This window comes from Rhinolophus sinicus, chromosome 14 (assembly GCF_057876585.1).
Source record: "Rhinolophus sinicus isolate RSI-liver-muscle chromosome 14, RSI-T2T, whole genome shotgun sequence".
NCBI classification, from domain to species: domain Eukaryota; kingdom Metazoa; phylum Chordata; class Mammalia; order Chiroptera; family Rhinolophidae; genus Rhinolophus; species Rhinolophus sinicus.
Genome location: NC_142514.1, coordinates 139,222,357 through 139,249,694, shown reverse-complemented (window position 1 = coordinate 139,249,694; position 27,338 = coordinate 139,222,357). Strand labels below are relative to the sequence as shown.

General features: G+C 44.3%; 2 protein-coding genes and 1 pseudogene across 2 annotated transcripts; all 3 read right to left on the bottom strand.

Annotated features, from left to right (window-relative positions):
• On the bottom strand, positions 1-1,054 carry LOC109444810 (olfactory receptor 2AT4-like). The gene has a single exon (XM_019726482.3). The coding sequence runs from the start codon at positions 1,018-1,020 to the stop codon at positions 49-51; it is 972 nt and encodes a 323-aa protein (XP_019582041.3). The 5' UTR covers positions 1,021-1,054; the 3' UTR covers positions 1-48.
• Positions 1,055-8,811: 7,757 nt separating this feature from the next.
• On the bottom strand, positions 8,812-10,639 carry LOC148755829 (olfactory receptor 2AT4-like; annotated as a pseudogene).
• Positions 10,640-19,955: 9,316 nt separating this feature from the next.
• Positions 19,956-20,944, bottom strand: LOC148755828 (olfactory receptor 2AT4). Its single transcript, XM_088789946.1, has one exon. It carries the CDS (start codon positions 20,925-20,927, stop codon positions 19,956-19,958), a length of 972 nt encoding a protein of 323 aa, XP_088646072.1. The 5' UTR covers positions 20,928-20,944.
• Between the last annotated feature and the right edge of the window lie 6,394 nt (positions 20,945-27,338).

Sequence of the window (27,338 nt, the reverse complement as noted above, 5' to 3'; positions counted from 1 at the left end):
TATGCTGGGCACTGTTATTTGGTGTCCTGAGAGCAGAATTAGCTGCATCTAAAGGCCAAGGGCTCCTATCCCAGATGAGCTCTTGAGACGTGCGATTTTGGTAATGGCTGCTTTGACATCCTTGTTTCTCAGAGTGTAAATGAGGGGGTTGAGGATGGGTGTGAGAATAGCATACGCTACATTACCCATGACGTGGAAGTCAGGGGGCAGGTCAGCTCTATAGGCCACGTAGGCTATGGCAATGGATGAGTAGTAGGTGCCAACCACCAGGAGGTGGGAGCTGCAGGTGGAGAAAGCTTTTGAGCGCCCTTCTCGGGAGCGGATGCGAAGCACCGAGGCCAGGATGTGGGCATAGGAGAGAAGCACCAGGAGAAGGGGCAGGAAGGACACCACCATGGCGATGCAGAAGCCCATGAGGGTCTGGGGTGTGGGGTCAGTGCAGGAGGCCTGAACAAGAACCAGATGATCACAGAAGCAATGGTAGATGTGATTAATGTTGTTATATGCCATCTGGGAGATCTGCACTGCTGCTGGGATGGGCAGGAGGAGGGCAGTGAGCCAGGCACCGGCTGCCAGTGCAGCGTTGGTCAGTGGGGTCATGAGGACGGGGTAGTGCAGTGGGCGGCAGATGGCCACATAGCGGTCATAGGCCATGACCACCAGGATGAAGGCTTCAGAGCATGTGAAACTTTGGAAGAGGTACATCTGCAATAGGCAGGCAGGGAAACTGAGGAAGTGGTCCCCAAGCAGGAATAGGGACAGCATCTTGGGGACAGTGGTCGTGGTAAAGAGGATGTCCAGAGCAGAGAGGTTGGTTAGAAAGAAGTACATGGGCTTGTGGAGGTTGGGCTCCGCCACCACAGCCACCAGGATGAGGGTGTTGCCCATAAGGATGAGAAGATAGAAGAGGAGGAAAATAAAAAACACAGGGAGAAAGAGGGCCTCTGGCAGAGAGGGGATGCCCACCAGGTAGAAGACCGGTGAGCCATCTACTGATCCGTTACAGGTTGTGGCCTCCATAGTGAGTCGGAGCTGGATTTCTGGGAGATAGGCAGCTGGAACATCTGGACACTGGGGATATCTGGAAACCATAGAAACAAAGGATTTTGGAATGAGATTCTATGATGTTTACTCTATAGTTCATATAAGCATAATGACTTCAAACCACCTCTAGCGGACTGAAGATGGGCTGTGTCATTCACTTTCATCATGTGAACCCCAAATTCCTACCTTTCTCCTTTGGTCAAATATTAGTTATTCATTAACTGATAATCTGCCAAATGGAAGTCATTATGCTGCACTCAGGTGATACAGTGATGAAAGTGAAGAAGGCGGGCAAAGTTCCCGTCTTCTTAGAGTTTGCATTTTACTGGCACAAATCAGATCTAAACAGGTGATTATTGAATTGCGATGGTGACAAGTGCTTTGGGAAGCTTTCCACTGGTCTTCACCCTAGCTGCTCTTCCTGCTCAGTACATGTTCCTGATAACCACTAGCCTGTGGCCGTCCCTAGTCCCAGCTAAGAAGGTTCTACAGTCATCTGGAACCGTAGGAGTCTTGTGAGTCGTTGTTGCCACAGAGGAACAGTTTTCCTGTGACAAGTGCCCAAGGCAAAAGCCCCTGTCCCAGAGGTTGTTCTCTCTTTGGTAAGGAAGGGGAGATGTGTGCTTCTGTTCTCAGAACAGGAAATCTTCAAGGGAGGGAGAACAATGACCTCCCTAATATGTTGGGGCTGTGCCTCTGAAGAAGCAATTCAGGAGCAAGTCCATGGTCACGTTTGTATCGTTGCCTCTTCAACCCTCATGATTCTAAGTGTACTCCCTCCCTGGTTTTTCCACAAATGTCGTGTTTCTCTTCTGATAAAACATGTCTCATGCCATTAAGCATAAAAATACCAAACCTGGACCTTTCCAGCCAGCCTTTATCTGTACAGACAGAAAGGGCAAAGGCTTGCCCGAGATCACACGACCTGTCAGTCACAGAGCCCTGCCCAAGTCCAGGCCTCTGACTCCCAGACTGGGGCGCTTTCTCTATATCATGTTCCCTAGAGAATCTGGAAGTGTCAGTTTTCATGTGGGGAGAGATTGGATTAAAGATTCTCATCTTTTTCTCTATTTCTAAGTTGACATTGTCAGAAACCACCATAACTTTCTATTTGTTCTTTGGTTTCTTAAGTGTGGTGGGTGGCCTCGTTCCTGTTAGGGAGTGGAGGCTAGTAAAATTTCTCTCTGAACGCCACATGGAATAGACCACTTCAGTGAAAGAAAAGTGTTCTAGAGGACAGCCCCCATTACCCAGGCAGGAAAGCAAAACTGTTGCACCTCAACTGAAAGGAGTTAACCCTCCGCTAACCAGGTTCCACCTACCTAGGCCAATCTCCAGGTTTCACTCATGCTCAAAGTGAGGAAAACTACAGTGTCCTGCATGTTGTTAGAGCTCAGAGAAGCCAGTTTTAGATTAAATGTCACTGAGTGAAGCTGAGTTGGGGTGTGAGGGGCAGAAATTCAGAACCAGCAAGTCCAACTGTACCTTCCTCCTCCTTCCTCTGCCCCACATCCACTCAGCATCTGGGGAGACAGATGCTAAGTCAGAAGTCCAGAAATAAAGTGCCTTCTCAAGGTCACACAACAAGTTCATGGCAGAGGTGGGTCTTGAATCCAGTGTCCTGGCTCCAACCCAGTGCTCATAAGAATTTTTGAGTGAAGATGATTCCCTGGCCTGCCATTCAAAACCCACCTTCTTGCAGCCTTATTTCTCTGTAGTCAAAGGGCAACTCCATGCTCTGGCCTTGTTCCTCTGCCAAACTCAGCCCCAAAATTCTATCCCCCAAGGGGCCTTCGTTGCACTTGGCTGGCCCAGGGGCCTCTTTTGTGGGCTCTCCCAGTTCCTGTGCATTCCTTTGTCATCACTATGGCCATACTGGGTTGTCCCTGTCTATTTATGCGTCTATGGCTCCACCAGACTGAGAGCACTCGCAGGCTTGTCCTGGGGCCTGATCGGTGCTATTTAACGAGGCACCCCCACTCTTCCCAGGGCCTCAGTGCTCCAAAGACAGGAGCCAGAATGCAGCTTTCCCCACTGGCTTGTTTTGTTGCTGAATTAAAAAACTGGAATGAAGGGGTCATTGGCAATTAACTAGTTTTTTTATTTTATTTATTTTTTGTCTTTTTAAATAACCTTTATTAAAACTTGAACAGGTCTAAGGACTTAGAATTGTAACAACAACTTGTTATTGATAAGTTGAGTATTGGGCATAATTTTAATAGAACTCTTATAGTTCATTTTGATCAATGTGTCATCTATTATTTTTGTAAACAATATTAAAATATATATGCTCCTTTTTTTATTAGTTTCAGGTGCACAAAACAATGTAAAAGACCTTTATCATTTATATCCCTCACACTGTGTCAACTCCATCACCCCATGGCAATTAATTAGTTTTAGCCTAAACCCTCTCTTATACAGGTGGGGGACACAAATGGGGGCTCAGAAATGGGCTGTGATTTGCCCAAGGTCACACAGCACGTGGGCCACAGCACCAGAACCAGACTGTCATCAGGGCTGGATCGTCATCTAGAGCCCAGGATAGCTCAGCGATGAGCCCAGGCTGCCCCACCTACTTGGAGCCACGGGCAGACCCGTCGCTGAGGTTGATGTGCTCCTCCCCACGGCACCAAGCACTTCCCTTCCCTTAACTTTTATTTTGGCAGAGTAGCCGCAGGCACCCGACAAAGCATGTGCTCCAGGTGCCATCCAGACAGGAGCCCTGAAACATGCTTCTGAAAGAATTCAGTGTTTGACACTTTTAAAAAGCATCGATGTAGCATCCTTGTGAAAATCAGAAATTCCCTGGACTTCTTTATGTTGATTTTCTGGTTTAGATGAACTAACTTTATTTTGAATACGTATTACAGGGATGTGTGTAATGCTTAAGGTACTACAGGTATTGTTAGGAGACAGTTTCCTTGGTCAGGATTATCTACCGGCCGGTTACAGGGCTGGTGGGGACAGAGAAGGACAGAAAGAACAATTACCTGACTGTCCTACCTGAGGCCACACTTCACGTTATCATCTCTCATCATCCAACCTACCAGGGAGTGGTTGTGCCCCTTCGACAAATCAGAAAATGAAGGTCAGAGAAGGACAAGCTCTTGTTCCAGGCCATGGCTGGTGAGGGATGAGAGCAGAAGTTGTTTTGGATTCAGCTGGCTGCAAAGGACTGAACCCCCCTGGCTACCAACAGTCCTGGCTCCTGGACCAGCTCTGCCGCTCAGTTACTGTGGCTTTGGGCCACTGAACCTCAGTTTTCCCATCTGTAAAATGAGGGCTTTTAAAGACATGATCTCCATCAGCTCAATGAAAATTTCTGAGTGTCCCCTCTGTGTTTGGCCCAGTGAGGCGTCAGAGATGAATGTCTTATGGCCCAACCCTTTTAGGAGAGAGAGCGAGGGCTCTCCCATTTCTCAAGCCCCTATTACATGCTTGGTTCCTTACAGTCATCGTGTCATTACACTTCACTACAACTCCCAAATCCATGCCATTCTCCCATGATATTTCCACTCTGCTGTTTGTTTGCATAGAAAAGGAGCAAGACATGTGTGAATTACAGAGTTTGGGTTCATTAGCTTTGGAGTCAGAAAGACCTGGGTTTCCATTCTGGTTCCATCCATCACGCTCCACTTTCCCTTTCTGAACTGCAGTTCCCTCATCTGTGACTCAGAACATTGACAGAGACCTCATTCAATGCTCCCCTTTTCTGTCCTGTTGTAGGCCTCGCCTCCTGGTGAGCAACTCGCTTATCAGAGCATCAGCCTCCTGCTTGTGACTGCACAACCCTTCCCGTCCTGCAAGGGTGTCTGTCCCGTGGTCATGCAGACTGTGTGTGCACACTGGGACTCTGACACTCACACATCCGGTGTGTGATCCCAGGCACCTCGCCGCGACTCTCCATGCCCCTGGCCTCCCTGAGCTGCCTGCCCACACCAGCCTTTGCCTGCTTCCAGGCTCTCCCTCCCTGCCCAGCTCACCTGCCAAGCCCATCCACCTTGGTGTCGTCTCTGGAGTCAACACACTTGGTTGGCTCTGGGGGAAGAGCCAGGTAGGGACTGAGACGGCCCATTAAACCCTGGAGCCTGGGCCTGCAAGGGCCCTCTCCCTCAAGTTGGCGCCCCCACGGGGTCTCCCGCCCGCCAGCTGGGGACAGCTTCCTGGGGTGGAGCTGGGGATTTGGCCCTGGGCTTTGCAGATAATGAAAGCAGCATCATTAACAACCCTCACGGGTCCCAGAACTTTATCACCAATGGGGCAGTTGGATTCCTGTTTTCCCATCTGGTCTCACGACAACCAGGGAAGACAAGCAGAGTCAGGATGGTTCTAACTACTTGACGTTTGAGGAAACCAAGCTTTAATGAAGTGAAGTGACTTTTCCATGGTCACATGAATGGGGGTGGCAGAGCTGGGATTTAGACCCAACGCTCCAATCCCAGTTCAGCGGTTCAGCAGCACATTGTCTAATGGCTGAGACCTGAGTTCTTTCAGTTATGTGACCTTGGACAAATCCCAGGACCTCACGGAGCCTCCTTTTCTTATCTGTAAAAACGGGATACCAATACTCCTTAGCTCATGGGCCACTGGGAAGGCTAGGTGCTTGGCCCAGTGTCTCCCACAGAGCAAACATTCAATGAGTGACAACTATTATTTTAATAAACCCAGGTGGTAAAACCCTAGACATGATTGGGTATGCTACTGCTGTTGTGCAATGAGGAACTTGCAAAGGTTCCGTGGAACGATTGTGAGCTGGAGGTCTGTGCCCCAGCCCCAGGCAGGGCCAAAGCCGCGTCAGAGACCATCCCTGCCTCATGCCAATGCTCTCCTTCCACTCCAGAGCTCTCTATATCTGACTTTGTGTAAGATTTTAAACAATGTAAAACATTTCACAAGTAATGAGTAGATCTTATTCTAAAATACTTAAATCAATACAGAGCTTTAGTGAGTAAAGAGTAAAAGTTTTCTTCACCCCAGCCCTTTCCCGCATTTCTCTTTCCCTCCCCAGAGGTGATCACTGTTACTGATTTGGTGTGTTCTTTCCAGGCCTTCGCTAAACATGCACATGTGCACTGGCGCATGACTCTGTATGTGTGTGTGTGTGTGTGTGTGTGTGTGTGTGTGTGTGTGTGTTCTTTTAACATGAATTGAATCCTTTTGCACTCATTGCATCACTTATATTCTAACTTCATAAGTCGTGGACTCTTTCTATGTCTGATCCACTTCATTCTTTTATCTGGTATCTGGGGTTTCATCGTATGGATAATACAGTGCTTGTCTAATCATTTCCCTGCTGATGGACATTTAAGTTGCATCCAATTATTGCTATTATGAATAATATGGTAACTAACACTTTTAAACATGCTTTTTGGGGTACATGTGCCCGGATATTTCTCTGAGATAGACAGATCCTTAGAAGCAGAAGTTGTGGGCCAAGCAGTCAGCACCTTTTTGACTGGAATAGGGTGTGCACGTGCAGGGAGCGACGCAGCTTTGGGCCTCGAGTCTTGAGAACACGGGCCCACAGCAATGGCTGAGCTGACGGTGCTACACGAGTGCCCCCTGCTGCGCCCAGAACCAGAGGAAACCGTGCGTGTGCCGTTCGGTCCAGCCCGCAGAGAAGACTTCCATCCTAGAGCTCTACTGACTGTACACTTACAAACGGCAGGGTGCAAGGTGACTAGGCCATTGGTGACGGAGGACAAAACTTCATGGAAACCAAAAAATGGTACCCCCTCCTGATCTAATAAACATGATGGAGTCGAAGATGGTTTTGAAGGTTTCTTTCAAGGAGCTACAATAGGTGGAGGCAACAGGAATAGAGGCTAAAATTCACTAAAAATGCCTTGTTTCATGATTTTGACTTAAATTGATCATAATTGTGACTTTATGAAGATTCTCATTACTCTTTGCTGAAATATTCACTCTCTGCTAACTCCTTTGCTTAAAGGTCCATTTAAGCTCTGCATCTTTATCACAATTTTCTAAGGAAGATTTTCTTCCCTTTAATATGTGCCACAAAAAGGTCACTGCCTGCTCCATTCACTTTTCGGAGAATGGTTTTCCTGTCTGCCTGTTTTCGGTGGTGGTGATGGTGGGAGCGGCTATCCCTGACCCCTTTTTGACCCACGTGAAACTTGAAAGGGACTGAGTGTTAAAGTCCTTTGGTTTCATTGAGTGTAAATTCCATTTTTGGATGCTAAAAATCAGTCTCTCCTGACAGGTAGCAATAGGATGCCACACCACATCCTGTCAGCACTAGAATGAAACCTCTCCTCCAATGGAAGCAGCTCAGGGTTTCTGTTCAATGAGTCCAGAATCCAAACAAACAGTACCAGGAGCCATAGGTCAAAATATTTATGGCAGCCATGTTTACCTTGAATTAAATATCACCCTCTGTGCTCCCACCTGGCCCTGTGCTTCTCTCAGAAACAACACTCGAAACACTGCCTATTTCTGCCCATGTCTGTCTCCCTCACTAGACTGTGAACAAATTGAAGGCAGAGACTAGCCTGATTTATCTCCGTGTCTCTAGCTTCTACTGCATGGTCTAGCACCTCCCAAACACTCAGTAAAGGCTTCTCAAATGAATGACCAAATGGGGAAAATTCTATTTAGCAGCTTGATGCTTACTGCGAATGTGAAAACCACCACAATCCACTGTACCCATGGGAATACTTGGACCAAGCACAGAACTACTGTTGCAGACTGTGCCCAATGGAATGATGCCTTGTAAGAGTTTATTATGGAATATTATATTCACATGAAGCGAAACCGTATAAAGCCTAAATACACAGTTTAATTGTAAAGGAAACCCATGTCACATCATCAGGGGAGAATGAAACATGACAACACTTCATAAGGCCCTGGGTGCCCCTCCCTGATTACAACCCTCTCCCTCTCCTACAGAAATCACCATGATTCTGGCTTTTATAATACATATGCCTTCTGTTTTCTCCATAGTTTATGACAGCTGTGTGCGTGGATAAAATATATAGTTTAGCGTTGCCTGTCTTGAACCTTTCTATCACTAGAATCATGCTGTGTATATTCATTTAAGTCTTGATGTTTTTGCTCAGCACGATGTGAGATTCCTCCATGTTGTTCCATGTACTTGTAATTCCTTCATATTTCATGTGTGTGTACTGTTAACCTTTTACAAACATGTCACAAATTAGAGAAACGCTGCTGTTCTAGATCGTAGAGTATGTGTGTCTTCAACAGTATAAAATAGTGATAAGTGTTTTCCAAAATATTTGCAGCAGTGAACATTCCCCGTCAATGTATAAGAGTTCTGACGACCCACATCCTTGCCAACCCCAAATTAGAATATCAGAATTTAACATTCTAGCCAGTGGAATTGGCTTCTAGTGGTTTCTATTGTTATTGTAATTTGCGTTTCTTTTACTAAAGAGGTTGAGCACTTTTTCCTCTATTTATTAGACATTCATTTATTCTCTTTGTGAACTATTTTGCTCATTTTTCTAATGGCTTGACTCTCTTTTCTAATTGATATCAAGTAATTCTTTATATAGTCTAGCCATGAATCCTGAGTCCTTCAATTGGTTAAATGCATTGAAATATTACTTCTTTTGTTCTGTAGCTTTGTTTTCCCCTCTTTTTATGGTGTCTTTTCATGAATGGAAATTCTACATTTTAATGCAGGCAAACTTTTTTTAAAATTAAAGTTTATTGGGGTAGAATGGTTAGTAAAGTTACATAGGTTCAGATGTACAATTCTGTAACACATCATCTGCATATCACACTGTGGGTTCACCACCCAGAGTCCATGCTCCTTCCATCACCACATATTTGATCCCTTCTACTCTAAAACAGGCAAATTTATACTTTCTTTCTCTAGGTTTAGATCTTTTAAAAAGTCTTCTTTAAGAAATATTTCCTCATCTCAGGATCAGGACTATAGTTTCATATATAGTTTTATAATTATGCCTTTCATATTTAGGCCTTTAATGAGATTGATTTTTGTTTTCTTGAGGTAAGGGAAATTTCATTTTTTGATCTATAGATACCTGATAGTACCAATACCACTTATTATGTGTCCATTTCCACACTGATCTGCAGTGTCATTGCCCATATATATCAATTGTCCATATATTGAAGGGTCTGTTTCCGGACTCTGTTCTGTTTCATTGATCTCTATGTCTATCTGTGTCTTAATAACTAACCTCTCTGTGCTCTCAACTTTATTATCATTTATACTTATTAATATCGAAATATCCATTTGCCACTTTTAAGAAGATACTTTTATATTTTACCTGACATTTAAGTCAGTCTAATTGGTTTCTAGTGGTATCTAGTGATATCTATTGTTATTGTGATTTGCGTTTCTATTGCTAAAGAGGTTGAACACTTTTTCCAGTACTTACTGGACATTTGTATTTCTTTCCCTAGAAGGGTTGATTTAATAACCTAGCCAATTATTAATGAAAATGGAAGTCCCAATGGCATATTTTTGGCCCAGCTGTAAGTCATTCTTTCCCTCAGAACACTTGCTGATGTCATTCTCTGCACACTGGTATTCTGGGAGCAGAATTAAATACATCAAAGGACCAGAATGCCCTTGGCCCTGGGGACGTGCCATTTCGGTGATGGCTGCTTTGACATCCTTGTTCCTCAGAGTGTAGATCAGAGGGGTGAGGACAGGTGTGAGAATGGAGAACACCACATGGCCCATGATGTGGAAATCCAGGGGCAGGTCAGCTCTATAGGCCACGTAGGCTATGGCAATGGATGAGTAGTAGGTGCCAACCACCAGGAGGTGGGAGCTGCAGGTGGAGAAGGCTTTTGAGCGCCCTTCTCGGGAGCTGATGCAAAGCACCGAGGCGAGGATGTGGGCATAGGAGAGAAGCACCAGGAGAAGGGGCAGGAAGTACACCACCATGGCGATGCAGAAGTCCATGAGGGTCTGGGGCATGGGGTCAGAGCAGGAGGGCTGGACCACGGCCAAGTGGTCACAGAAGCAGTTATAGATGTGAGCGGCGCTATCAAAAGCCATGTGGGAGGTCTGCACCACTGCCGGGATGGGCAGGAGGAGGGCGGTGAGCCAGGCACCGGCTGCCAGTGCAGCGTTGGTCTGTGGGGTCATGAGGACGGGGTAGTGCAGTGGGCGGCAGATGGCCACGTAGCGGTCATAGGCCATGACCACCAGGATAAAGGCTTCAGAGCAGGAGAAGCTGTGGAAGAGGTACATCTGCAGGAAGCAAGCAGGGAAGCTGAGAGTGTGGTCCCTAAGTAAGTGTAGGGATAGCATCTTAGGGACAGTGGACGTGGTAAAGAGGATGTCCAGGGCTGAGAGATTGATCAGGAAGAAGTACATGGGCCTGTGGAGGGTGGACTCTGCCACCACAGCCACCAGGATGAGGGTGTTGCCCACCAGGATGAGCAGTAGAAGAGGAGAAAGACAGGAAGGTAGGAAGGAAGGGGGATTCTGGCAGAGAGGGGAAGCCGTACGGTAGAAGATGACCAAGAAAGTAGTCCTCTGATCTGCTACAGGCTGCAGTCTGCATGGCGGCTTAAGCTGGATGCCCAGTGGGTGGGTAGTGAAAACATCCGGGAACAGGGCATATCTGGAAAACAGAACAATCAGTGATTGGGGAGTGAGTATTGCATAACGACCACTGTATAATTAATGTAGCCACATTTATTTACCATCAGGTTTACAAGAGAGATGACAGGCCCTGTCCTCATCCTATCCCTATTCCCTCTTTCCTTTTTTAAACAAATATGCAAAAATTACCAACGACACACAAAACCATGTGTTACATGTTCAGTATGTACTAGACAAGTTCAACAAGACAGACAAGGTCTCCAACCTCATGTAGCTGAAATTCTGGGGGTAGAGAAAGACAGGACGCAATGAATCACGACTTATTTAATTGCAATTGTGTTAAGTGTTGTGGAAGGGTTTCTGCGGCTCCTCTTTCCCGTGTCCCATGTGATCCTTTTGGGGGTATCAGATCTTAAACCAGCCTCTAAACTCCTTTCTTTTTTGGCATTTACTTTAAGTTTTTTAAAGCAACATCTTTGTCACCACGTTACTAGGGCAGGTGGATTTCTCCAAGGTTTACAGCAACATGCTGTCTCCCCACCATAATTATTAACCAGGGAACGACTCTTTTCACTCTTGTTTTCTTGGTGCAGTGGTACTGTTTGTCTCCATCTAAGTTGAGTACTCTGTATCCCCTCTCTGGATGTGGGGCTCTGTGTCATGTTAAAGTGAAGGGAGTGACACTGAAAATGTTGTTGGAGGGAAGAGTTATTCCTGGCTGGAGTCTGAACTGATAATGAATTCTCCCACGATGGGGTAGCAACAGAGAATCCAAGACAGTATGTGTGTTACTCTATTGAACTTGCCTCCTTCATGGCTGTGGCTGTTTAAGCAGACACTCTTGTTGAACCACTGCATGCCCAGCAGTCTTCTGAAGTCCCTGGTCAGAAGTTGTCATGTGATCTGGGCAGGCCTGGGAGGTTAATAGAAAATAATCAATCACAGAGGACGAAAATAATTAGAAAAAAAACACACAAAAGCTGGGCATTTTAATGATGATGTGTCTTGGTGTTGGCCTTTTTGGGTTCGTCTTGTTTGGGACTCTCTGTGCTTTATGGGTTTGTATATGTATTTCCTTCGCCAAGTTAGGGAAGTTTTCTGTCATTATTTCTTCAAATGGGTTTTCAATTCCTTGCTCTTTCTCTTCGCCTTCTGGTACCCCTATAATGCAATTGTTGGTACGCTTGATGTTGTCCCAGAGGCCCCTTAAATGCTCCTCAATTTTTTGAATTCTTTTTTCTTTTGCTGTTGTGGTGAGTGTTTTCTGCTACCTTATTTTCTACATTGCTGGTTGGATCCTCTGCTTCATGTAATCTACTGATGATTCCCTGTAGTATATTTTTCATTTCCATTATTGTATTCTTTTTTTATGACTGGTTCTTTCTCATGTTTTCCATCTCCATTTTGATGTTTCATATATCTTTGTTAGAGTTCTCCGTGAAATCAGTAAGCATCCTTATAACCAGTGTTTGGAACTCTGTGTCTGATAGATTGTTTGTCTCCATTTTGTTGACTTCTTTTTCTGGAGCTTTTTTCTGTTCTTTTATTTGATACATGTTTCTTTGTCTCCCCATTTTGGCTGCTTCCCTGTATTAAGTAGGGCTGCTATGTCTTCTGGTCTTAGTAGAGTAGAGGGTGTGCTGTGGGTTTCAGTGGCACAGTCTTTCTGGTCACCTGAGCCACGCACTCCCAGTGTGTCCCTTGTGTGGGTTGTGTGTGCCCTCCTCTTATAGTTGAGACTTGGTTGATAATTGGACATCAGTGTGAGGGACTGACCCTTGGGACCCCTGGTTGTGCGGAGTGGCCTTCACTACAGTGGAAGGGTTGTTGTGGAGGGGCTGACCCTACAGAGCAGGATCTGCCTCAGCAGGATTCTGGTGCCTGACCAATCTGCCGCTTGGGTGTGTCATTCTTGGAGGCGGCTGGGTGATGCTCCAGTTCATTTTGAAGCTTGCCACTGGGGGCACCAGCCCCACGACCACCTTGGAGGGGATGTGCTATAGGTCAAGTTCAGCTGCAGCCAGTGCCCCACCCAGGGCCACCAGGCAGGAGCCGCAAAGAAATCTGCAGCTGGCTGCCACCCTTGCCAGAGCTTGGATGTACCTTGAGAGGCCAAGCTGCAAACCAAGGCTGACTGCCACTAGTGTCAAGCTTAGGGCTCCCCAGCCAAAGGTACAAGACATGCTCAAGCCAGATGCTGCTTGTCTTGCTTCCGCAAACATTTGAGAGTCCCTGGGAAAATCTTCTGCATGAACTAAGGCAGGTAATTTATACAAAAAAAAGGCACTGGAAGCGGCTTGAGTATGCCTGAATGTTGGGCAGGGTGGGGTCTCGAATAGCCAGGGTGTGGCAAACGAACAGCAGAGACTCAGATATGGCGGCAGCCTGTGTCACACTCAGGGAAGGGGAAGAGCTCAAGAAAGAAACAATGGCCTCCACCAACTCCTCCATCCAGGAGAAAGCTGCCGTCCCAAGCCAGACAACTCAGTTTCCCACCATATGTCCCTGCTGCCTCTCCCGCTGCTGCCCCCGCACTGGTACTCAGAGCCAGTGATTCCATTTGTGGGTAAGTCCATGCACCATCCCTTCAAGAGGAGCACCTGGGAGTGCAGCCACATTCTGTCTCACTCAGTCACAATCTCTGCTAGTTTTCACAACCAGAAATTATGGGAACTTCTCTCCCTGGGACTGGGACTCTGGGCTGGGACTTCTCGCTCCTCTGCGGGGTGGGTGGGGGACCGCCACAAACGAAATATCCCTCCCGATCTTTAATGGTCACACGCAGGTATTGGACCAGCCCGTTCTTCATTTCTGCCGCTCCTGCCAGTCTGGAGGTGGCTTCTTCTACACCTCCTTAGGTGTATGGCTTTGGTTCAGCAGGATTTTAGGTGATTCTCAATGATGGTATTTTTGTAGTTTAGTTGTAATTTTGATGTGGTTGTGAGAGAAGGTAAGCACAGTGTTTACCTACTGCACCATCTTGGTATTCCCCCTCTAATTGCATTACTGTTGATCTCTGCCTTTATGTCAGTGAATTTTGTTTTATATATATGTGTGTGTGTGTGTGTGTGTGTGTGTGTGTGTGTGTGTGTGTGTGCTCCTATGTTGGGTGCACAAATGTTCACTAGGGTGATGTCCTCTTGCTGGATTGATCCCTTTATTATTGTGTAATGTTCTTCTTTGTCTCTTATTACAGTCTTTGTTTTAAAGTCTATTTTGTCCAATATAAGTATTGCTATCCCAGCTTTCTTCTCATTTCCATTTGTGTGAAATATCTTTTTTCATCCCTTTACTTTCAGTCTACACATACGTATGTCTTTGGATCGAGGTGGGTCTCTTGTAGACAGTATACGGTTCTTGTTTTCTTATCTATTCAGCTACCCTATGGCTTTTGATTGGAGCATTTAATACATTTACATTTAATGTTATTATTGATAGGTACACAATTATTGCCATTTTGTTGTTCATACTTTTGATCTTTGTTTGTTTGTCTTCTCCTGCTTAATGAAGTTCTTTTCACATTTCTTGTAGTACTGGCTTGGTAGTAATGAACTCCTTTAGCTTTTTCTTGTCTGGGAAACTCTTTATCTCTCCTTCAATTTTAAATGATGGATTTGCTATGCAGAGTAGTCTTAGTTGTAGGCCCTTGTTTTTCATTACTTTGAATATTTCCTGCCCATCCCTTCTGACCTGCAAAGTTTCTGTTGAGAAATCAACTATGCGATAGGGGCACAAAGCTATATGTAATTGGTTGCTGCCTGTGCTGGACCTGAAGGCTTGTGGGGAAAGCGTCACTGTGAACAGAGGCTGGCTGCCACTAGTATTGTGCCTGGGCATGTTTAGCAAAAATCCCAGGGCCATCTAGGCCTGTTGCCACCTTTCAGCTGCCCGTAAGGCTCAGCGGTTGAAAGAAACTCCTTAGGTATGTATACTGAGCTGGTTGACCTGGTATTGAGCATGTCCCTGGTGATGCAGCACTACCTGGGTAGGGCGGGGTCCCAGGGAGTCATGAGGCATTGCCAGTGCTTCGGCAACACTAAACTTGGCCTGCATGGGAGCCCCTCCCAAGAGATACAGAAACAGCAAACCCAGAGGCCAGCTTCAGACCACACCAGAGCACTACCTGGTTAGCCCACAAGCAGCACACCCAAAGGATGGTCTCAATAGGCACAAGAGCATGAAGGGGCAAATCCCCCTCTGTGAGATCAACCCACACACAGCAGCTCATACACTGTGGGCATAGCCAATCCTCACAGTCAGTCAGCCTGAGAGTCAATCCAACGTGATGTGCCAAAAGCGATCAAGGCTCAACTACAACGGGAGAACACACACAACACACTCAAGGGACACTCCTGGAGCACATGTACAGGAAATCAGGAGGACTGTGCCATTGGACCACACAGGACGCATACTAAATAAGGCCACCCAGCAAAGAGTGAGAGACATAGGAGATCTACCTGGAAACAAACACAGACAGGCAGCCAGAATGAGGAAACAAGGAAACATGTCCCAAATAAAAGAACAGGAGAAACTTCCAGAAATACAACTAAATTTAAAGGTTAAAGACAAAGAGAGAATCTTAAAAGCAGCAAGAGAAAGGCAACTAGTGACTTACAAGAGAGCTCCCATAAGACTATCAGCTGATTTAATTATAATGTGTCTTGGTGTGCGTCTGTTTGGGTTCATCTTGTTTAGGACTCTCTGCACTTCCTGGGCTTGTATGTCTATTTCCTCGACCAGGTTAGGAATGCTCTCAGTCATTATTTCTTCAAATAGCTTCTCAATCCCTTGCTCCCTCTCTTCTCCTTCTGGTTCTCCTATGATGTGAATATTGTTACAGTTGATGCTGTCCCACAGGTCCCTAAACTGTCTTTGTTTTATATTATTCTTTTTTTTCCTTTTGTTGTTCCTATTTAGTGTTTTCTGCTCCTTGTCTTCTAAATTGCTCATTCAATCCTCTGCTTCATCTAATCTGCTGTTGATTTCTTTGAGTGTATTCTTCATTTCAGTTATTACATTCTTTATTCCTGACTGGTTATTTTTTTTACAGTTTCTATGTCCTTCTTTATGCTTACTATCTCTTTGTTGAAATTCTCACTAAGTTCATTAAGCATTTTTATGACCATTGTGTTGAACTCTATCTCTGGTAGGTTGAACTACCACTACACACTCATTAGAATGTCTAGGATTAAAAAGACTGACAATATCAAATGATGATGAGCATGTGGAGCAACTGGAATGATAATACATTGCTTGTGGAAATATTATGCTTTGAAAGCAGTTGCAGAATGACTTTTGAATTAAACAAACACTTACCACATGACCCAGCAATTCCACTCTTAGTATTTCCTAACAGAAATGAAAGCATATCTGCTCACATATGCATCAAATTGTTCTTCAAAACTTTATTTATAATAGCCCCAACTGGGAACAACTCAAATGACCATCAATCAGTGAATAAATATGTTGTATATCCATACCTTGAAATACAATGAAATAATTCTAGTAATAAAAATCATGAAGTATTGACACATGCAACAACATGGATGTCTATTGAAAACATACTGAGCAGAATCCAGACACAAAATAATACATATTGTATGATTCCACTTATATGAAACTCTTGAAAAGGTAAATCTAATCTGTAACTACAGAGAGCAGATGAGAGGTTATCTGGAGCCTGAGTTGAGAAGGGAAATTGACTGGAAATGGGCATAAATAAAATTTTGGGATTGATGTAAATAGTCTATTTCTTGATTGTGGTGTTGGTTCCATATGTATATACTTTTGTTAAAACTCATCAAATTGTATACTTAAAATAGGTGCATTATATTACTTGAATATTTTACCTCAATAAAGTTGATTAAAAGAAAAACTGCATGTATATGGGAGGAATAAAGGGTAAAACAAAGAAGTTATGGGTATTTTTCGTCTGGATTATTGAATGGCCATGGATAGAGTTAATGAGACTCCAGGGATGGAATGCTAGTAAGCTAAGACTATGTGGTAATGAGATAACAGATTTGGCTATTTCCTGTGGTCTCTGGGATTATATTACTACCAAGCAAAGGCCAAGCCTTAATGAACTTGGTAGCTATTGCCTAGAAAAATTTTAAGGGAATAAAGAATGTATTCATAGAGGTGAGAGTTGATTATTTCTTATAGAGTGTGATTGAAAAGCTCCACTATTAGATTGGCCACCAGGAAGTAAGTAAGAAACTATAGAGCTGTCATGGAATGCTATAACAGGAGAACAGATGACCAATCCAGAAAGAGATCACAAGCATTGTCAAATTGCATCCTGAGTTCATTCCCCAAATGCAGTGTGTTTTATAGTCAGTGTTAATTTCTTAATTGGCAATCTGACAATTGGAATATGGATATCCAAGTAGAGTTAGAGGAGTTGAGAACACCTGACACAGGCAGCCTGTCTGAAATGTATCCTACTCTGGCTCTCCCAACTCACATACTGGATAAACATGTAATGTTTTTCCTTAGGAGGCCATTTCAGGTGCTATGATTGTAATACAAAGGTGAGGGGGTGACGATGTGCAAATAAATTTCATGGAAGAAAGGTGCCCGTTGCCCCATTTTAAGAGTTTACTTTTTATCAAAGTCTGTAACATGGGCCATTAAGGAAACAACAGTGGCCATCTAGTTTTTCCAGCACCATTTCTTAAAAAACCATTCTTTCCTGAGTGAAGATTCTTGGTACCTTTGTTGAAACTTGGTAAGTTATATTAATAAACAGTTATATTAAGACCAGAAAAGGCAGATTTCAGAACAAAGGAATTATTAGGTATAAAGTGGAACATGAGATAATCATACAAGATTCAATTATCCAAGAGGACATAACAATCCTAAATATATCTGCTCCTACCAACAGAGCTTCCAAGTACATGAGGCAACAACTGATGAAACTGAGGGAGAAATAGACAAATCCGCAGTTATACTTGAGACTTCAATATCCTTCCTCTCAGTAACGGAATGAATAAGTAGACAGAAAATCAGTTAGGTTAGAAGTGTTAACAGCACTATCAAATAATTAGACCGAATGACGTTTATAGAAGAACTCTTCACATAATAGCAGAATTACACCTTCAAGTGCACCTGGAACATTCACCAAGAGAGAAAATATTCACCAACATAGAGCCATTAAATAAAAGAGTAAAAATCACACAAAGTATATTCTCAAACCATATAGGATAAACTAGAAAACAATAACAGAAAGATGTTGGGAAACTCCTCCAAATATTTTGAAATTAAACGAAACATTTTAAATAACACATGGGCCAATTAGGAAGTCTCAAGGGACATTAAAAACACATTTTCAATGGAAAGAAAAGGAAAATATAACACATCAAAAATTGTAGGAAATTGTTAACACAGTAGAAAAATGGAAATTTATAGAGTTAAATACTTATGTATTAGAAAAGAAGAAAAATCATATCAACAATTTAATCTTCCACATTAAGAAACTAGAAAAATACATCAAGTTAGACCAAAATGTGTAAAAGCAAGAATTACAAACATCAGAGAAGAAATCAATACAATTGAAAACAGGAAACAACTGAGAAGAATTAATGAAATCCGGGTTCTTTGAAAAATCAGTAAAATTGATAAACCTATGGCCACACTGTCAAAGAAAAAATTAGAAGACACATTACCAATATCAGGAATGAAAGAGGGGATAGCCCAGACATTACAAGGATACTAAAGGAACACTGCAAACAATTTCATGCCCACAAATTCTATAATTTGGATGAAATGGACAAATTTCTTGAGAAGCACAAATTACCAAAACTCATTCAAGAATAAATAGATAATGTTAAAACTGCTGTATCTATTAAAGAAATTGATGTCATACTTAAAAATTTCCCTAAAAGAAAATTTTAGACACAGATGGTTTCACAGGAAAATTCTACCAAATATTAAAGGAAGAAATAACAATGTTCTATACAATGTTTTCCAGAATATAGAAAAGGAGGGAAAACTTCCCAACTCATTTTATGAGAGCAGCCAGGATTACCCTAATATCAAACCAGACAAAAAAATTACAAGAAAACCAACGAACTACATCCCTTATGAATGTTGTTGCAGAAATCCTAAACAAAATATTCATAAATCAAATCCAGCAATATTTAAAAAGGATAATACATCACAACCAACTGGAGTTCATCCCAGGAATACAAAATTTGTTCAATGTTAAAAAAATCGATCAATTAAAAACCCATCATATTATCAGAGTAAAAGAAAAATGTACTTAAATATAAACCTAACAAAATATGTGCAAGATCTGTAGGCTAAAAACTACAAAACGCTCATGAATAAAATCAAAGCAATGTTAAATGAATGGCGAGATATACCATGTTGATGGAGGGGAGGACTCAATATTGTTAAAATGCCAATTGTCCCAAATTTGATCTGTAGATTCATCACAATCCTAATTAACACCCCAGCAAGTTGGTTCAAAAATTTATATCAGCAACTAGAATAGCCAAAACAATTCTAAACGAGAGTAACACAGTTGGAGGATTCACACAACCCAATTTCAACACTAACTATAAAATTATAGCAATCAAGACAAGTGGTATTATTGAAAAGATAACATATAAACAGTGGGACAGAATAGAGCCCAGAAATACACACAAATATAGTCAACTGATATTTGATGAAAGTGTAAAGGCAAACTCATAGATAAGAATAGACGTTATAGCAAGTAGTGCTGGAACAACTGGATGTGTATATGCAAAAAAATTAAAAAATGAATCTCAACCTATACCTCACACCTTATCCAAAAATTAACTCAAAATTAGAAGAAGGATGTTAATAGCACATAAGCGTAGTTTTGATTTTTAGTCTTTTTGTACAGTAGACTGAATATCTTTTCGTTGTAAAAAGGACCATTACGTTTTTCTGTCTCTTTACATAGTTTGTCTATTTTTATATTGCAATGTTAGACTTATTTTTCTAAATTTTTAGGACTGTATATGTTATGACCATTTGCCCTTTCCCTGTGATATGAGTCTTGTTGTTTGTTTGTTTTCTGACTTTGCTTATAAAAGATATTTGCCATAAGATATTTTTTAAGAGAGGGTATCTTGAATTAGTAAGTAGTTAAATTATTTGTGCAATTTAAGAATAGGTTGATAAAGGTCAACCTATTCCATTGCACCAGGGGAAAAGCTCTGGATCCAAATGTGAGAATCATTGTTGGAACGGTCCACTCAATTTTCTTTTGCCACTCTATATTCATTAATTTATTCATTCAACAATATTTATTCAGTTCCTAATCTATGCTGGGCACTGTTATTTGGTGTCCTGAGAGCAGAATTAGCTGCATCTAAAGGCAAAGGGCTCCTATCCCAGATGAGCACTTGAGACGTGCGATTTTGGTAATGGCTGCTTTGACATCCTTGTTTCTCAGAGTGTAAATGAGGGGGTTGAGGATGGGTGTGAGAATAGCATACGCTACATTACCCATGACGTGGAAGTCAGGGGGCAGGTCCGCTCTATAGGCCACATAGGCTATGGCAATGGATGAGTAGTAGGTGCCAACCACCAGGAGGTGGGAGCTGCAGGTGGAGAACGCTTTTGAGCGCCCTTCTCGGGAGCGGATGCGAAGCACCGAGGCCAGGATGTGGGCATAGGAGAGAAGCACCAGGAGAAGGGGCAGGAAGGACACCACCATGGCGATGCAGAAGCCCATGAGTGTCTGGGGCGTGGGGTCAGAGCAGGAGGCCTGAACAAGAACCAGATGATCACAGAAGCAATGGTAGATGTGGTTAATGTTGTTATATGCCATCTGGGAGGTCTTCACCACTGGTGGGATGGGCAGGAGGAGGGCGGTGAGCCAGGCACCGGCTGCCAGTGCAGCGTTGGTCAGTGGGGTCATGAGGACGGGGTAGTGCAGTGGGCGGCAGATGGCCACATAGCGGTCATAGGCCATGACCACCAGGATGAAGGCTTCAGAGCATGTGAAGCTTTGGAAGAGGTACATCTGCAGGAAGCAGGCAGGGAAACTGAGGAAGCGGTCCCCAAGCAGGAATAGGGACAGCATCTTGGGGACAGTGGTCGTGGTAAAGAGGATGTCCAGAGCAGAGAGGTTGGTTAGAAAGAAGTACATGGGCTTGTGGAGGTTGGGCTCCGCCACCACAGCCACCAGGATGAGGGTGTTGCCCATAAGGATGAGAAGATAGAAGAGGAGGAAAATAAAAAACACAGGGAGAAAGAGGGCCTCTGGCAGAGAGGGGATGCCCACCAGGTAGAAGACCGGTGAGCCATCTACTGATCCATTACAGGTTGTGGCCTCCATAGTGAGTCGGAGCTGGATTTCTGGGAGATAGGCAGCTGGAACATCTGGACACTGGGGATATCTGGAAACCATAGAAACAAAGGATTTTGGAATGAGATTCTATGATGTTTACTCTATAGTTCATATAAGCGTAATGACTTCAAACCAACTCTAGCGGACTGAAGATGGGCTGTGTCATTCACTTTCATCATGTGAACCCCAAATTCCTACCTTTCCTTTTTTGTCAAATATTAGTTATTCATTTACTCATAATCTACCATATGGAAGTCATTATGCAGCACTCAGGTGATACAGTGATGAAAGTGAAGAAGGCGGGCAAAGTTCCCGTCTTCTTAGAGTTTGCATTTTACTGGCACAAATCAGATCTAAACACTGATTATTGAATTGCGATGGTGACAAGTGCTTTGGGAAGCTTTCCACTGGTCTTCACCCTAGCTGCTATTCCTGCTCAGTACATGTTCCTGATAACCACTAGCCTGTGGCCCTCCCTAGTCCCAGCTAAGAAGGTTCTACAGTCATCTGGAACCATAGGAGTCTTGTGAGTCGTTGTTGCCACAGAGGAACAGTTTTCCTGTGACAAGTGCCCAAGGCAAAAGCCCCTGTCCCAGAGGTTGTTCTCCCTTTGGTAAGGAAGGGGAGATGTGTGCTTCTGTTCTCAGAACAGGAAGTCTTCAAGGGAGGGAGAACAATGACCTCCCTAATATGTTGGGGCTGTGCCTCTGAAGAAGCAATTCAGGAGCAAGTCCATGGTCACGTTTGTATGGTTGCCTCTTTAACCCTCATGATTCTAAGTGTACTCCCTCCCTGGTTTTTCTAGAAATGTCGTGTTTCTCTTTTGATAAAACATGTCTCATGCCATTAAGCATAAAAATACCAAACCTGGACCTTTCCAGCCAGCCTTTATCTGTACAGACAGAAAGGGCAAAGGCTTGCCCGAGATCACACGACCTGTCAGTCACAGAACCATACCCGAGCCCAGGCCTCTGACTCCCAGACTGGGGCGCTTTCTCTGTATCATGTTCCCTGGAGAATCTGGAAGCGTCAATTTTCATGTGGGGAGAGATTGGATTAAAGATTCTCATCTTTTTCTCTATTTCTAAGTTGACATTGTCAGAAACCACCATAACTTTCTATTTGTTCTTTGGTTTCTTAAGTGTGGTGGGTGGCCTCGTTCCTGTTAGGGAGTGGAGGCTAGTAAAATTTCTTTGTGAACAGCCACTCGGAACAGATCACTTCACTGAAAGAAAAGAAAAGTGTTCTAGAGGACAGCCCCCATTACCCAGGCAGGAAAGCAAAACTGTTGCACCTCAACTGAAAGGAGTTAACCCTCCGCTAACCAGGTTCCACCTACCTAGGCCAATCTCCAGGTTTCACTCATGCTCAAAGTGAGGAAAACTACAGTGTCCTGCATGTTGTTAGAGCTCAGAGAAGCCAGTTTTAGATTAAATGTCACTGAGTGAAGCTGAGTTGGGGTGTGAGGGGCAGAAATTCAGAACCAGCAAGTCCAACTGTACCTTCCTCCTCCTTCCTCTGCCCCACATCCACTCAGCATCTGGGGAGACAGATGCTAAGTCAGAAGTCCAGAAATAAAGTGCCTTCTCAAGGTCACACAACAAGTTCATGGCAGAGGTGGGTCTTGAATCCAGTGTCCTGGCTCCAACCCAGTGCTCATAACAATTTTTGAGTGAAGATGATTCCCTGGCCTGCCATTCAAAGCCCACCTTCTTGCAGCCTTATTTCTCTGTAGTCAAAGGGCAACTCCATGCTCTGGCCTTGTTCTTCTGCCAAACTCAGCCCAAAAATTCTATCTCCCAAGGGTCCTTCGTTGCACTTGCCTGCCGAGGGGCCTCTTTTGTGGGCTCTCCCAGTTCCTGTGCTTTCCTTTGTCATCACTATGGCCATACTGGGTTGTCCCTGTCTATTTATGCATCTATGGCTCCACCAGACTGAGAGCACTCGCAGGCTTGTCCTGGGGCCTGATCGGTGCTATTTAACGAGGCACCCCCACTCTTCCCAGGGCCTCAGTGCTCCAAAGACAGGAGCCAGAATGCAGCTTTCCCCACTGGCTTGTTTTGTTGCTGAATTATAAAACTGGAATGAAGGGGTCATTGGCAATTAACTAGTTTTATTTATTTACTTATTTTTTGTCTTTTTAAATAACCTTTATTAAAACTTGAACAGGTCTAAGGACTTAGAATTGTAACAACAACTTGTTATTGATAAGTTGAGTATTGGGCAAAATTTTAATAGAACTCTTATAGCTGATTTTGATCAATATGTCATCTATTATTTTTGTAAACCATATTAAAATATATATGCTCTTTTTTTAATTAGTTTCAGGTGCACAAAACAATGTAAAAGACCTTTATCATTTATATCCTTCACACTGTGTCAACTCCATCACCCCATGGCAATTAATTAGTTTTAGCCTAAACCCTCTCTTATACAGGTGGGGGACACAAATGGGGGCTCAGAAATGGGCTGTGATTTGCCCAAGGTCACACAGCACGTGGGCCACAGCACCAGAACCAGACTGTCAGCAGGGCTGGATCGTCATCTAGAGCCCAGGATCGCTCAGCGATGAGCCCAGGCTGCCCCACCTACTTGGAGCCACGGGCAGACCCGTCGCTGAGGTTGATGTGCTCATCCCCACGGCACCAAGGACTTCCCTTCCCTTAACTTTTATTTTGGCAGAGTAGCCGCAGGCACCCGACAAAGCATGTGCTCCGGGCGCCATCCAGACAGGAGCCCTGAAACATGCTTCTGAAAGAATTCAGTGTTTGACACTTTTAAAAAGCATCGATGTAGCATCCTTGTGAAAATCAGAAATTCCCTGGACTTCTTTATGTTGATTTTCTGGTTTAGATGAACTAACTTTATTTTGAATACGTATTACAGGGATGTGTATAATGCTTAAGGTACTATAGGTATTGTTAGGAGACAGTTTCCTTGGTCAGGATTATGTACCGGCCGGTTACAGGGCTGGTGGGGACAGAGAAGGACAGAAAGAACAATTACCTGACTGTCCAACCTGAGGCCACACTTCACGCTATCATCTCTCATCATCCAACCTACCAGGGAGTGGTTGTGCCCCTTCGACAAATCAGAAAATGAAGGTCAGAGAAGGACAAGCCCTTGTTCCAGGCCATGGCTGGTGAGGGATGAGAGCAGAGGTTGTTTTGGATTCAGCTGGCTGCAAAGGACTGAACCCCGCCGGCAACCAACAGTCCTAGCTCCTGGACCAGCTCTGTGCTCAGTTACTGTGGCTTTGGGCCACTGAACCTCAGTTTTCCCATCTGTAAAATGAGGGCTTTGAAAGACATGTCCCCTCTGTGTTTGGCCCAGTGAGGGGTCAGAGATGGATGTCTTATGGTCCAACCCTTTTAGGAGAGAGAGCGAGGGCTCTCCCATTTCTCAAGCCCCTATTACATGCTTGGTTCCTTACAGTCATCGTGTCATTACACTGCACTACAACTCCCAAATCCATGCCATTCTCATGACAGTTCCACTCTGCTGTTTGTTTGCATAGAAAAGGAGCAAGACATGTGTGAATTACAGAGTTTGGGTTCATTAGCTTTGGAGTCAGAAAGACCTGGGTTTCCATTCTGGTTCCATCCATCACGCTCCACTTTCCCTTTCTGAACTGCAGTTCCCTCATCTGTGACTCATAACATTGACAGAGACCTCATTCAATGTTCCCCTTTTCTGCCCTGTTGTAGGCCTTGCCTCCTGGTGAGCAACTCGCTTATCAGAGCATCAACCTCCTGCTTGTGACTGCACAACCCTTCCCGTCCTGCAAGGGTGTCTGTCCCGGGGTCATGCAGACTGTGTGTGCACCTGGGACCCTGACACTCACACATCCGGTGTGTGATCCGGGCACCTCGCCGTGACTCTCCATGCCCCTGGCCTCCCTGAGCTGCCTGCCCACCCCAGCCTTTGCCTGCTTCCAGCCTCTCCCTCCCTGCCCAGCTCACCTGCCAAGCCCATCCACCTTGGTGTCGTCTCTGGAGTCAACACACTTGGTTGGCTCTGGGGGAAGAGCCAGGTAGGGACTGAGACGGCCCATTAAACCCTGGAGCCTGGGCCTGCAAGGGCCCTCTCCTCAAGTTGGCACCCCCATGGGGCTTCCCGCCCGCCAGCTGGGAACAGCTTCCTGGGGTGGAGCTGGGGATTTGGCCCTGGGCTTTGCAGATAATGAAACCAGCATCATTAACAACCCTCACAGGTCCCAGAACTTTATCACCAATGGGGCAGTTGGATTCCTGTTTTCCCATCTGGTCTCACGACAACCAGGGAAGACAAGCAGAGTCAGGATGGTTCTAACTACTTGACGTAGGAGGAAACCAAGCTTTAATGAAGTGAAGTGACTTTTCCAAGGTCACACGAGTGGGGGTGGCAGAGCTGGGATTTAGACCCAACGCTCCAATCCCAGTTCAGCGGTTCAGCAGCACATTGTCTAATGGCTGAGACCTGAGTTCTTTCAGTTATGTGACCTTGGACAAATCCCAGGACCTCACGGAGCCTCCTTTTCTTATCTATAAAAACGGGATACCAATACTCCTTAGCTCATGGGCTACTGGGAAGGTTAGGTGCTTGGCCCAGTGTCTCCCACAGAGCAAACATTCAATGAGTGACAGCTATTATTTTAACAAACCCAGATGGTAAAACCCTAGAGATGATTGGATATGCTACTGCTGTTGTGCAATGAGGAACTTGCAAAGGTTCTGTGGAAAGATTGTGAGCTGGAGGTCTGTGCCCCAGCCCCAGGCAGGGCCAAAGCCGCGTCAGAGACCATCCCTGCCTCACGCCAATGCTCTCCTTCGGCTCCAGAGCTCTCTATATCTGACTTTGTGTAAGATTTTAAACAATTTAAAACATTTCTCAAGTAATGAGTAGATCTTATTCTAAAATACTTAAATCAATACAGAGCTTTAGTGAGTAAAGAGTAAAAGTTTTCTTCACCCCAGCCCTTTCCCGCATTTCTCTTTCCCTCCCCAGAGGTAATCACTGTTACTGATTTGGTGTGTTCTTTCCAGACCTTCGCTAAACGTGCACATGTGCACTGGCGCGTGACTCTGTATGTGTGTGTGTGTGTGTGTGTGTGTGTGTGTGTGTGTGTGTTCTTTTAACATGAATTGAATCCTTTTGCACTCATTGCATCACTTATATTCTAACTTCATAAGTCGTGGACTCTTTCTATGTCTGATCCACTTCATTCTTTTATCTGGTATCTGGGGTTTCATCGTATGGATAATACAGTGCTTGTCTAATCATTTCCCTGCTGATGGACATTTAAGTTGCATCCAATTATTGCTATTATGAATAATATGGTAACTAACACTTTTAAACATGCTTTTTGGGGTACATGTGCCCGGATATTTCTCTGAGATAGACAGATCCTTAGAAGCAGAAGTTGTGGGCCAAGCAGTCAGCACCTTTTTGACTGGAATAGGGTGTGCACGTGCAGGGAGCGACGCAGCTTTGGGCCTCGAGTCTTGAGAACACGGGCCCACAGCAATGGCTGAGCTGACGGTGCTACACGAGTGCCCCCTGCTGCGCCCAGAACCAGAGGAAACCGTGCGTGCACCGTTCGGTCCAGCCCGCAGAGAAGACTTCCATCCTAGAGCTCTACTGACTGTACACTTACAAACGGCAGGGTGCAAGGTGACTAGGCCATTGATGACAGAGGACAAAACTTCATGGAAACCAAAAAATGGTACCCCCTCCTGATCTAATAAACATGATGGAGTCGAAGATGGTTTTGAAGGTTTCTTTCAAGGAGCTACAACAGGTGGAGGCAACAGGAATAGAGGCTAAAATTCACTAAAAATGCCTTGTTTCTTAATTTTGACGTAAAATGATCATAATTGTGACTTTATGAAGATTCTCATTACTATTTGCTGAAATATTCACTCTCTGCTAACTCCTTTTCTTAAAGTTCCATTTAAGCTCTGCATCTTTATCACAATTTTCTAAGGAAGATTTTCTTCCCTTTAATATGTGCCACAAAAAGGTCACTGCCTGCTCCATTCACTTTTCGGAGAATGGTTTTCCTGTCTGCCTGTTTTCGGTGGTGGTGATGGTGGGAGCGGCTATCCCTGACCCCTTTTTGACCCATGTGAAACTTGAAGGGGACTGAGTGTTAAAGTCCTTTGGTTTCATTGAGTGTAAACTCCATTTTTGGATGCTAAAAATCAGTCTCTCCTGACAGGTAGCAATAGGATGCCACACCACATCCTGTCAGCACTAGAATGAAACCTCTCCTCCAATGGAAGCAGCTCAGGGTTTCTGTTCAATGAGTCCAGAATCCAAACAAACAGTACCAGGAGCCATAGGTCAAAATATTTATGGCAGCCATGTTTACCTTGAATTAAATATCACCCTCTGTGCTCCCACCTGGCCCTGTGCTTC